At 32.1% G+C, this 12,814-nt stretch overlaps 1 protein-coding gene across 4 annotated transcripts in view; it reads right to left on the reverse strand.

Moving 5' to 3' along the window:
* Positions 1-12,814, reverse strand: part of HEATR5B (HEAT repeat containing 5B) — a 133,908-nt gene that overhangs the window by 42,817 nt on the left and 78,277 nt on the right. For all 4 annotated transcript variants that reach the window (XM_031951270.1, XM_031951271.1, XM_031951272.1 and 1 more), the window contains 3 exons: positions 12,046-12,215; positions 4,830-4,974; positions 547-786 (listed from right to left, as the gene is read on the reverse strand). In XM_031951270.1, coding sequence (XP_031807130.1) covers positions 547-786; positions 4,830-4,974; positions 12,046-12,215 — 555 coding nt within the window. The remainder of the gene's footprint in view (positions 1-546; positions 787-4,829; positions 4,975-12,045; positions 12,216-12,814) is intronic.

Consider the following 12,814-nt stretch of genomic DNA (forward strand, 5'->3'; position numbering starts at 1 on the left):
AGGAAATGTAAGAAAACCATCTTATTACCAAAGAAAATATTTAAAAATTAAGAAAAAAATATATTTAATGACCATAAAAATGGAAAGGGAAATTCTAAAAGTCTTAAGAATTCAGATCACCATAAAAGCCAATAGTTACAATTTCCCTTCTCTCAGAAGAGAAGTGATGGACTAGTTATACACTGAGAAATATATTGTCAAATACATTTGATGTGTTCACTTGTTTTTCTTAACTGTATTTCTTTGTTATAAGGGAGCTTTCTATGATAAGATAATAACAAAAAGTAGCTATGTAAAAAAAAAAAATCATTAACAAAACATTTCTAAAAGTAAAGTTAGCTATTCAAAATTAATCTTCAAAAAATTAGTCCATACATATAATAGAGATTTCCAAGTTCCAAGTTAATAGACAATTAAGTTATAACTTTACACTTATAAATATGTCTTACATCATTATTCAATCAAGAAAATTGTGGTAAATATATAACAAGCAAGACAATTCTAAATAAGATTAGTTATAATAAAATACATTTATTCAATACATACCACTGGATGCTGCCAGAACATCCTTACAAAGCATTAGCCAATGTGAAAGTTTGTCTACAGCCAGAGATGAAAGCATATGTCCTAAAGTATCATGGATATCCGAACATAATTTTCTATCAGTCTCCCGGTCTAGCATTCCAAAAAGAAGCCCTTCTAAACCAGTTTCTGTTATATTGACACCTTGGTGTCGACAATGGATATCACGGCGAGAACTGACCCCTGGTGCAAAAGGATTCATATCTGTAAAATAATTTTCACAAAAGAACATGTTTATAAAGCATCTGTGGCCCACTCTTAGGCAATAACTATGATAATACTTACTTATTCCCAATAGGATAACCAACCATTCAATAAATAAATAAATTCAGCAGGCCTTACAATAAATTTCCATCATCTAACATGTATTTCAACATATTTAACATGTATTGGACTACCTACTAGCTAGGGGAGGGAGTCGGGGAAGGAAGGGAAAATTTGGAACAAGAGGTTATGCATGAGTCAATGTTGGAAAAATTACCCGTGCATATACTTTGTAAATAAAAAGCTTTAATAATAATTTTTTTAAAGTGAAAAAAAAAGGAAAAAAAAACCAATAAATTTCCATCTTTTTAAATGCATACACTCTATGTATACCATCTTTTCAAAGTAAATTATTGTCAAATTTAATTTGAGAGTAGGGGTAAGAACTATATATTTATGAATCAAATGCCCTGAACAGAGCACCATGAAGTCTTTTAACAAATATTGTAATACCTGGATTCAAAATATACAGCACACATAAGTTAGAGCTTGATATCTTGTAGACATATTAAATCCAACATGTCCAAAACTAAGCAAAAACTAAACCCAAATTTTTCCCTTTTCCCTATTACTGTCAAGAATACTACCACCTTCCTAGTCATGCAGGCTCACAACTTAGGTACAATCACTAATCCATTACTTTCTCTTATCTCCAACCCCTCACATAAAATCTGTTGTGAAGTCCCATTGATTCTACCATTGAAACATCTCGCATATATGCATCTTTCTTTTCTCTAACTGCCATGCTACCTGATAATGCTACCTTGAGATCATGCCACATAATGATCAGTTGAAAACACCGGGAATGTCTTCAAATATATGAAGATTTATTATGTGGAAGAAGGATGAGGCACATCTCAGCTAGAGGAAAGAACTGGCCCATCATCTTATATCTGGAATATTCTAACAGCCTGCTGCTTGGTCTCCTAGACTCAAATATTTTTTCAACACAGTCCATACTCCATTCAGTTGTCAAAAAGATCTTCCAAAAATGAAGTTCTAATTATGTCACTCCCCTACTCAATAAACCCCAGTAGCTCCCAATCACCACCAGGATTAAAAGTAAAATCTTGTTTGAAATTCAAAGCTCTTCACAACCTGGCTCCTTTTTACTTTCTTATCTTCTTTCATACCATTACCTTCTATGTATTCTGTGATCCAAAGTGTCACAGGCTTCCTTGCTGTTCTTTGTGAAAGATATTTCCTCTCTCAACTCCACACATTTTTACTGGCTGTTCTCTGGAATGTCCAGAATGTTCTAATTTCCTCAATTTATACCTCCTGGTTTGCCTCAAATCTCACCTTTAGGAAGAAGCTTTTCTTGGTTCCCCTTGTTAGATCTTTCCCCCTGAGATTCCCCCTCCAATTCAACCTTTCTATATTTTGTATGCAGATAGTTATTTGCATTTTATCTGCCTCTCTGATTAAGACTGTTTTTAATTTTTCTATGTACTCTCCAGTATTTACCACTGTGCTCAAAAAATGGTAAATGCTTAATAAACACCTTTGAACTTGTTTATTTGTTAACATATATTCTGATTGAAAAAATTAATTCAATATATGCTCGCTAAAAAAAATCCCAAAATGGCTCATTAAGCCTTAAAAACAAGATTTTAATAATCAACAGTTTATGCGTTTTTCCCTAAGAGAATAAAAATCTCTCAAGGTAGAAAGGGACCATAGAAACTATCCAGTCTAGCACACACCTGGATAAAAATCCTCTTTAAAACACATCTAATAAAAGGGAATCTACTGACTCCCAAGACAATCCACTTCATTTTCATAATATTAACTTTATACCACAGTTATATACTTATTTCTGTAGTAGTATATATATAGATATAAGCTCCTTGAAGACAAGAACTATATGTTATTCTCTCAAATATCTTCTTTGTATACATAAAATGTCCAATATTTATCAATTTGAAACTGAACTGATTCCTTTATTTTGAAGGATTTTTATTGATTCTTTAACTTCACCTATTTTTGAAGGATTTTTAATGATTCTTTTAATTCAGCTATTTCTAATATAGCTAATTTCTAATTTCTACCTCTAAATGAGGTATTTGTTTAAAAAAAAAAAAAAGGCTTAGCACAGTCCCTGGAACACAGTAAACACAGTACATAAGTGTCAGCTATTACTATTATTATCATAATAATTATTATTACTATTGACTCCTCTTCCTGTAATGCAGCATTTTCTCCTTTAAGTAAAAAAAGATGGCACAGTGATACTTAATGGTAATGTACACTGTGACACTTTAAAGTATAGACAGTCTATTACAGTATATTAGGTGATTATATTTTTAAATTATTTTATTGAAAATATTGTTAGTTTTATATACCTTTAGGACTAGTTCAGAGATTATGAATTTTCCCTATTAAAAACTAGGCATTGCTCTCGCTTCTTGTTTTACTAATATAAGTTGCCACATGTCACCATGGACTCCAAATGTATTACAAAACTGCATACTCTTTTCTTGAGGCCAAAAATGAATTAAATCTCTCCACAAAAATAAGAAATTAAGTACAGACTAAGCTTTCCTTAGCAATATAGCAAATGCAGCGAGATGTTTTATCCACTTACAACTAAATTTTTTTTGTTACTGTAAAAGGTATTTTAAAGGTGCCTACTTAGCCAAAACTTTCAGTTGCCTCTAAACCTCGAAGATTTTCCCTTATCTTCACCTTCAAAATTCTTTATTATAATGATGATTGTTGGAGGGGATGCGGGAAAACTGGGACATTGATGCATTGTCGGTGGAGTTGTGAACGAATCCAACCATTTTGGAGAGTAGTTTGGAACTATGCTCAAAAAGTTATCAAACTGTGCATACCCTTTGATGCAGCAATGTCACTACTGGGATTATATCCCAAAGAGATTATAAAGAAGGGAAAGGGACCTGTATGTGCACGAATGTTTGTGGCAGCCCTTTTTGTAGTGGCTAAAAACTGGAAACTGAATGGATGTCCATCAGTTGGAGAATGGCTGAATAAATTATGGTATATGAATATTATGGAATATTACTGTTCTTTAAGAAATGACCAACAGGATAATTTCAGAAAGGCCTGGAGAGACTTACACGAAGTGATGCTGAATGAAATGAGCAGGACCAGGAGATCATTATATACTTCAACAACAATACTAGATGATGACCAGTTCTGATGGACCAGGCCATCCTCAGCAATGAGATCAACCCAAATCATTTCCAAAGGAGCAGTAATGAACTGAACCAGCTATGCCCAGAAAAAGAACTCTGGGAGATGACTAAAAACCATTACATTGAATTCCCAATCCCTATATTTATGCACACCTGCATTTTTTATTTCCTTCACAAGCTAATTGTACAATATTTCAGAGTCTGATTCTTTTTGTACAGCAAAATAACGTTTTGGTTATGTATACTTATTGTGTATCTAATTTATATTTTAATATATTTAACATCTACTGGTCATCCTGCCATCTGGGGGAGGGGGTGAGGGGGTAAGAGTTGAAAAATTGGAACAAGAGGTTTGGCAATTGTTAATGCTGTAAAGTTACCCATGCATATATCCTGTAAATAAAAGGCTATTAAAAAAAAATTCTTTATTATTATTGATATGATAAATACTTAATCAATTTATTCATTTCAGATATTCCCCTAAGAAGCTTAAGGAAATGCACAAAATATACTATTTGGATTACAATTCTTGGTTAAAAAGCAGTAAAATTAAAGAGAGAGGGGTAGGGAAGAGACAAAGACAGACAGAGACAGACAGACAGAGGGAAAAAGAGAAACAGAAAGCAAGAGCAACACATTGGATTTTTAAAAGTGTCTATTAATATATGACTGTTCATATATGAATTTACATGTCAAAAAGAAGGAAAGTCATATATTTTTATATTAAAATTCTACTAGCTAATAACAAACAAACCTATCTATATAATGTCACAAATATATACACTTCAACGGAAAGGAATATTAAATACAAGGCTCACTTACTGATGCCACTGCTTTCTTTGTCTCCTGCATTTTTTGCAAGGCTCATAGCATATTCACATACTTCAGCAGCTTCTCGCTGTGCAAGTTGTCGAAGACATGCAACTGCTGCCCTTCGGAGTAATAAGTGGGAACTACATAAATGAACCTGTAAACACAGTTTTATCAGAAGAATTAAAGAAAGAGGTACTGATTTATTCAAATAAATTTAACAACTAGTAAGGGCTCTTTTACAAACAAAAAAATATAAAGCTCTAATCTTCTAAAGGAAGTGGAACATTTTGATAGTCCAATTTGTTTACTGAATACATAGTAAAATCTTATAGAAAAGTCAATGAACCAGCAATCTCGGCCCTTCTTTAGAAGGTCTTATATCTCATCTTTGAAATACAATCTCATAAGCCTAGTTATGAGTCTTCCCAAATTCCAAAAACAACAAATGAATTTGGGAGCAAGGATTATTAGAAGCAGAAAACAATAAGAGCAGTAAAATATGACAGTTACAACAAAGAAAAAAGAAGTCTATAAAAAGCAAAATCATAATCAAAACAGCCTAGGACAATTTAGGAGAAGATTCAATAGATCTACATTCCTCAACAATTAAGCATTACTGAGTAAAGTATATAGTAGAATCACAGAATGTTAAGAACTCTGAGCATCCTGTAAAATAATCTAGTCTAATTTTTTCAATCCATACAAAAGCCTTTTCAATATCACAAAACTAGTAAACTAAAAAGTCATAACTTAAGCCCAAATTTTCTAACTCAAATTCTAACTCAAATTTTCTAACTCTTTCATATTAATGACTTTCATACTTCTATCAAGAAGGCCTAGGTTAAGTTCAATATCTAAATAGGTCTTTGAGCATTAAAATACAGTTAATAAAACTCAAATTTTCTAACTGTTTTCCTCAGTGTCCTTCACTATATAATGTTACTTCTTAGTGTTAAATTATATCAAGTATACTATGTTTAAGAAGCTATCTCTAAAGGTTAAAACAAAAAATTAAAAAATTAAAATTTTTAAAATAAAAACCTCGTTTCCCAATGATATGAGATAAAAGATAGTAACATACTTTAATTTTATATTTATTTAGCATTTATTATTAAAGCAATAAGTTTTAGAAATCATGACACACAGAAAAGGCAAAAAAGACAAGTGAGGAAAAAGAAAGACACAGAAAAAACATGATCTAAGGATATCAATTGACTAACATTTATATACTTACTATGTGCCAGGCACTATATTCACCACAAAGAACACATACACACACAAATGCTAAAAAAAAGAGTCCCTGTCCTCAATAAGCTTACACTCTAATGGAAAAAAAATATAGGTATTCAAAAGTTACATACATAGTAAATGGAAGGTAGAGGGGAAGGCACTACTAATAACTGTGGGGAATGGAAGGACTAATGGATGAGGTGAATCTTAAAGGAAGTAAATGAGAATACCAGAGTCAAAGGGTGGGAAGGAGAACATTTCAGGTATGGGAGATTGCTAGTGTAAGACTTAAAAATACAAAATGGATTGTCATGGTTAAGGATCAGCAAGCAAATCAGTATAACTGGACTGTAAAGTATATGGATAGTCAGATTTGTACTTGAAGAAAGTGGCTTTGACAATATTGTGAAGGATGGACTTGAGTAGGGGTAAAACTAAAGGAAGGAGGTCCAATTAAGAAATTGTTGTGGTTTATCCTTCACTGAAAAGGATGAACTGACATTACAGGGTGATGTATTGACTTGTGCATGAATTGGATTTAAGTGAAACAGAGTTGCACAAAGTTTTCAGCTTCTCTCCCCAGAGTCATAGAAAAACAGTGGCAGAAAGAAAATCAGGATCCTGGCAATGGCCTGGGATGCAGGGGATGACCTTGGTATCTTTGACATCTATTATAATAATACATGGTAGAGGTGATGAGACCTGAAATAGGATAGTGGCTCTGTGAATGCTAAAAAAGCAACAGAGGAGAGAGATATAAAGAAAGACATCATAATATCTAGCAATTAATTTTGGAGTTGTCAAGAAGAGAAATTGGAGTAAGTATTAGACAAGTTGAAGTTGAGACCCAAAGTTGAACATTTTGGACTAGAAAGACAGGGGTGCACTTGACAGTAATAGAGAAGTTTGGGTAAGGGGTGGATTTTATAGTAAAGATGAGTTTTGAAAACATAACTCATATGATGATTTCAGATGCTAATGGAACATCTAGTTCAAAATGTTCAATAGACATTTGGTGATATAGAACTAGAGCCCAGGAGAGAGATGGGGGCTGAATTAATAGGTCTGAAAATTATCTGCATAGAGATAGGAAATGAACCCAGAGAATCTGATGAGATCATCAAGTAAGATAAAAGCATGAAAATAAAAAGACAGTCTAGGACAGAAAATTGGGGAATATTCACAATTAGTGGGCATGGAATAGATGAAGAACCAGGAAAAGAGACTGAGTAGGAACAGTAAAAAGTGAGATAGAGAGAAAAAGAGAGGGAAAAGGAAAAAGAGAGAGGGAGAGAAGGTTGGGGGACAGGAAGAAGAAAGGAAGAGGAGGAATAGGAGAAAGAAATGAATGTGAATCAAAGCATAGTATTTTCACCTTTTTGTTGTTGTTTGCTTGGTTTTTTTCTTTCTCGTGTTTTTTTTTTCCTTTTGGTTTGCTTTTTCCTGTGCAGCATGACAAATATGGAACCTATATCAGATTGTTTGCTGTCTTTCAAGGGGCAGGCAAAAAGATGAGAGAAGGACAAAAATTTGTAACACAAGATTTTGCAGAGGTGAATGTTGAAAACCACCTTTGCATATATTTGGAAAAATAAAATATTATTGAAAAAAACTTGTATTGGATCCATAACCATAGTTTTATGACCTTCTAGTTCCATTTAGTAAGAATAACAAAGAAAGTGAATGGTGGAAATAATTCAAGGCTAGAATATGGCAAGGTACAGTTGGTGTTAAAAGGACAAGGAATTCAAGAATAGAAGATAATAGAATTGAATTGCTTCTCCAAGGTCAAGATTGGTATGGAAGAAGACAACAAAGCAAAGATGAAAATGAAAGATCATACTGAAGGGTAAAAGGAGTAGAAATCACACTGTCACAAAGAAGAGGTCTAAATAGAATAAGGTATTAGGAAAGACAAAATATTAGGATCAAATAAAAGAAATTCAGAATTCCTGAATAGTCAATAAATAATCAACAGTCAATAAACATTTATTCCACATTTACTATGTGCTAAGCATAGACATTGTCCCTAGCTATGAACTAAGGATAGAAATATGAAAGAGAAAGGTAGTCTCTGTCCTTAAGGAGCCTTCAATCTAATGGGAGAAGATAATCCACAAGAAAAAAATGAAAATGGGGACAGATAATTGATGTAAGATGGAAAAGTCAAAAGACTTCCAAAATGAGTGCAGCCAAGAGGAAAATGAGATGTCTAAGGAGATGTCTCTATCACTCCTCCTTAAATGGATGTTGAAAAGTTCAGGTTCCACTCTCCTAATAAAGGGGAAGAGAGTACCAAAGAGTTGTAACTACTAAGATTGATTGGCTCTTATATGATGATGAGATTCCCCAATGATGAGTTTAGTGGGGACATGACAGAAAAGTCAAAGAGATCCAAAATGAGTAGCATATGGAAGTGGAACGCTTAAAAGTTTATGGCAAGATTGAAGGTATAATCATGCTTGCATATAGGAAACTGAGGTGGAGTGGGAGAATAGATAAATGGAATTAAATAAATTGAGGAATAGTGAAGAAGTTAGGATATTTGAGAGAACATCTCTAAAATTTATAGAAATTTTTATTTCTTTAGTTATAAAGAAATCCCCTAGAAGAAAGGAAGAAGTAAAAGTATAAAGGAAGATTGAGTCAGACACTGTACTCATTAAGAAAAGAGAGAGAATGACCTAAGGATTGGTAGATAATTGCTACAGATTCTGAAATAGTAAATAAATTTGGATTGAAGAAGCCCAAAAGAGGACATGGATGATAGGGGCAAAAAAGTCACCAGTCCTGGAAAGGGAGGCCAAGGGTTGTAGTGTTGTCAAGAGTTAGAGAGAGTAAGTGGTATAAGATTAAAGGAAGTTTGTTAATTACAGCAAAGATATAGGGAAGAGGTGGAAGAGGCATAAAAAATGAAGAAAACATTCGTGAGAATGATGAAGCAGACAGCTGGAGTTCAGTTCAGTACAGGAAAGGGAAAAGTAGGAGACAGCAGGAATGAATGTGCTAACCTCTGTGATATGAGTCTAGGCAGACAAAAGTCTGCTGCTAAAGGAAAATGATCAGAAGGATCAAGGGCATCACTAAGAAGCTGTTTCACTCTTATTTTCTTCCACCCTCTTCCCATTCTGCCCCTAGAATATAAAGAATGTTTGGAACTCCCTAAATGTTCAATGAATAAAAAACTTAAGCATATAATAATATATTAAATGCTAAGAGCCTTTTAGCATATTTTTTATATAAAAAGCTCATCTGAGCCCCACCTCTGTAGCAACAGAGAAGCAAGATTTACTTTGGGAGTAGAGGGGAAAGGAATGGAGTAAGAAAGAGAGAGAGAGAGGAAAAGAGAGAGAGGAAGAGAGAGAGAGAGAGAGAGAGACAGAGAGAGAATGAATACAAATTATTAAGCAGTTTGGCATCTCCCTACATCTAATTCAATCAGGAGTAAATATTTCACTATTTTCTCCTCTGATTTTTAAATGCTATTCCCCTTTTAAAATGAAACTAGAGGTAGATTACATTATCACGACTTTCATACTTCTATCAAGAAGGCCTAGGTCAAGTTCAATATCTAAATAGGTCTTTTGAGCATTAAAATACAGTTAATAAAACCAGTAAGAATGAACTTTAACTCCCACTAAGAAGTTATTTTCCACTGGACAACACATAGATATAAATCCTAATAATAACTAAACTGTGAAATATCTCTAGAAACAAAAACTATAAGAAATATTTAAAGATAGATAGTCAATAGCATCATTCTGAAAAAATGTTATTATTCTTAGAAATATAATACTCTAAATTTAAACTAACACATTTTATACACTGCTTTAATAATTTTAAGATTTATTTTAGTTACCCCAGTAAAAAAAAAAATAGCTGTTATGACCAATACCACAAGTTTAGAACCAACTTTAAAAAGTCTTTGGAAATAATTATAATACTTGGATAGGAGCCAAGACTACCAAACACTAGAAGATCTTGTGTGTGTATTAATTAAGAATGGTGTCTGATAACTTTAAAAATTTCAGATGGGCAAAGTGGAAATTTAAAAAAAAAAAAATGTTTTTTCTAATTAGGCTAAAAGTTTTTTCCTCAAAAGACTTTTGCAGAAAATTTTTTATTTTACATTGAATGGGAAAAAATAATGAGAGAATTATCTATACAAAAATTGTCAAGTATATCTGGAAACTTAAACAAAAAAAATTTATTTCCCTCACATGTACACAATAATTTTGATAAGATCAAAACAACTTTTTTGGGGAATTCATAATATAGTATATAAAACACTCATTCTGAGAAGAAATTAAAAATTCTCATTTTCTAAGACTATGGAATATATATTTTTAAGTATTATAGCAGAAAACATTCAGTAGCATTTTAGAGATCAAATATGATGATTCTTTAAGTGACCATAAAAATAACAGTTGTGTTAATGAATAAATTAATGTTCAAAAGAATCAGTTTAATATAAATGAAACCAAAAAAAAAAGGAAATACTAGAGTGTCAGAAAAAATAATTAAATTATAATGCTAATATTAGTTATTTCACTAGTCTTTACCACCCACCAATCATTGCCTTACATAGCCTGATTAAAAACTAAAGACCAAACACAAGGAAGTCATGAAAATTCACTGACTCAGCTGTCTTTTCATTTTAGTCAATGTTACTTGGCAGACAAGTCATATCATATCATTTTGATAAAAAGTTAATTACGATAAGGGTGAAAATAGGTTTCTTCAACAAATCACAACTATATGCTATTTGAATGTGAGTTTAGAAATTAGAACTTTTAGTGGAAAAAGATCCAGATAACCAAGAGGAAATCTAGAGGACAGATCATTAAAAAACAAAACAAAACAAAAAAAGATGTGAATACAAGTCTAGAGGAATGATCTCATTAATTCACCCAGAAAATGGGGTTAAAGCTCATTAATTGTATTCGTCATTTGTATATGCATGTGTGTGTGTTATGTAAAGCATGAATAGTAAATGATGAAAAAAATCAAAGACTAGTAAAAATGAATACTATAGAGCCTAATGCCCGGTCTTTTCATTATCCAAAATGATACCGAACATATGTCTCACTGGGTAGTTGGCAAAAGACAACTAGAACCACAATAGGAAGGGGTAAAATCTTTAAATATTTTGTCCCTTTGTGGCTTCTTTCAGGAGTGCGGAAAGAATACAATCTTTTTAGTGATCTTTGACTTTCTATATTCTCTTGGCCGTTTCCTTTATCCAATGAGCTACCATCTCCTATGGATTCTATTTCCAAAAGAAATCTCTTCCACAAGCAACCAAACATGAACTCTACTTCAGGCCTTAATCAACATTCCCTGAGACCATTTGAATATCTTAACAGGGCTCCTTGTCTCCCATTTCTCCACTCTCCAATTTATTCATCATATAGTTGCCAAAATAATCTTCCTACACCAGGTTCAATGGTCAACTAATTTGAAAATGTTTTAAAAATGTATAAAATTCAAATCATATAGAAAAAATTAACTGAAATTTTGTTTTTTGAAATGGAATTGAAAGTCTTTATAATAATTTTTGTTATTTTAGTATAATAAATCTCAAGGTCATTACTTAAAATTATATATATAACAATGTTGGACACACAATTATACAGTATTCTCTAATTACAATGAAAAGATTTATAAATAACATAATAGCTAGTCAAAAACCAGAAATAGAGCTATAAAATTCTAAACCTAATTCCCAGTTTTTAATGTAGAATGCTACAACTAACCACTCTTCAGAGTTTTAGGAAATAACAGAGGCTGGAAAGGGAAAGAACAAGTCAAAGAGTTGAGATATTAATTGAAACATTTCCCAAAAGGCAAAGAGTTTAGAAAGTGAGAAAAGTACCAGAAGTGAACTCATGAATGTTAAGCAAGAATTTAGAAATCAGGAGAATCAAACTTTTTTTCCTTAATAAATAAATTTTGGACTCCCAATACAAGTGAATCAAATACATTTTATACTTACACAAAGGCTGGGAACCAGACTAGATAGATTGACATGTCGTGGTGCAAACATATGTAGTTGTTGAAGGCAAGATATGGCAGCTGCCTGAACAAGAGAATCTGAATGGTCTTGTGTAATTGCACAACCAACCAAACAGGAAGAGCGGATTGTTGAGATTGTTGCTCCATTCCCTAATCCCAGACACAAGAGAAAAAATTTTACAATACATAAATTTTATTAGATTCATCACAAAAATTATTAAGGAGAAATATATTTTATTATGAAGGAACTGACAAACCATTTTACTGGGGATGGTAACTTTTTTTTAAAGTGTAGAAAATATCTAATATTTTTAAAGTTTTAATTTATTGGTTTAGATGCTTAATAAATTTACTCTTAGATTTAACTTCTGGAAAAAAATGTACTATTTTTTTTAAAAACGTTTACCATGCTCTTTGAAAAAATCTGAAGAGTACCAGAAGCTATTCAACTTCATAGCCTACAAAATTAATGCTACTGCTGATGCATATTGAGTCTAAATTTCAGTTTCCCAATAAATGTTAAAAGGAATGTCTATAGAGACATTGAGTAAAAGAGGTCATTATATATCACAAATAATGCAAAAGAAAATAATCCAAACTAAATTCGAAATAGTGAGTTCCTTTTAGCCATCTAATATAAGCAAAACAGTTTTATATATGAAAATGGCTTACGTGGGAAATTATTATTTTTTATACTGTTCTGATGTATGTATAACTGACATTATTCTTGTAAGTGAAGATCTAAAAAT

Source organism: Sarcophilus harrisii, chromosome 2, assembly GCF_902635505.1.
Source record: "Sarcophilus harrisii chromosome 2, mSarHar1.11, whole genome shotgun sequence".
Taxonomy (NCBI): domain Eukaryota; kingdom Metazoa; phylum Chordata; class Mammalia; order Dasyuromorphia; family Dasyuridae; genus Sarcophilus; species Sarcophilus harrisii.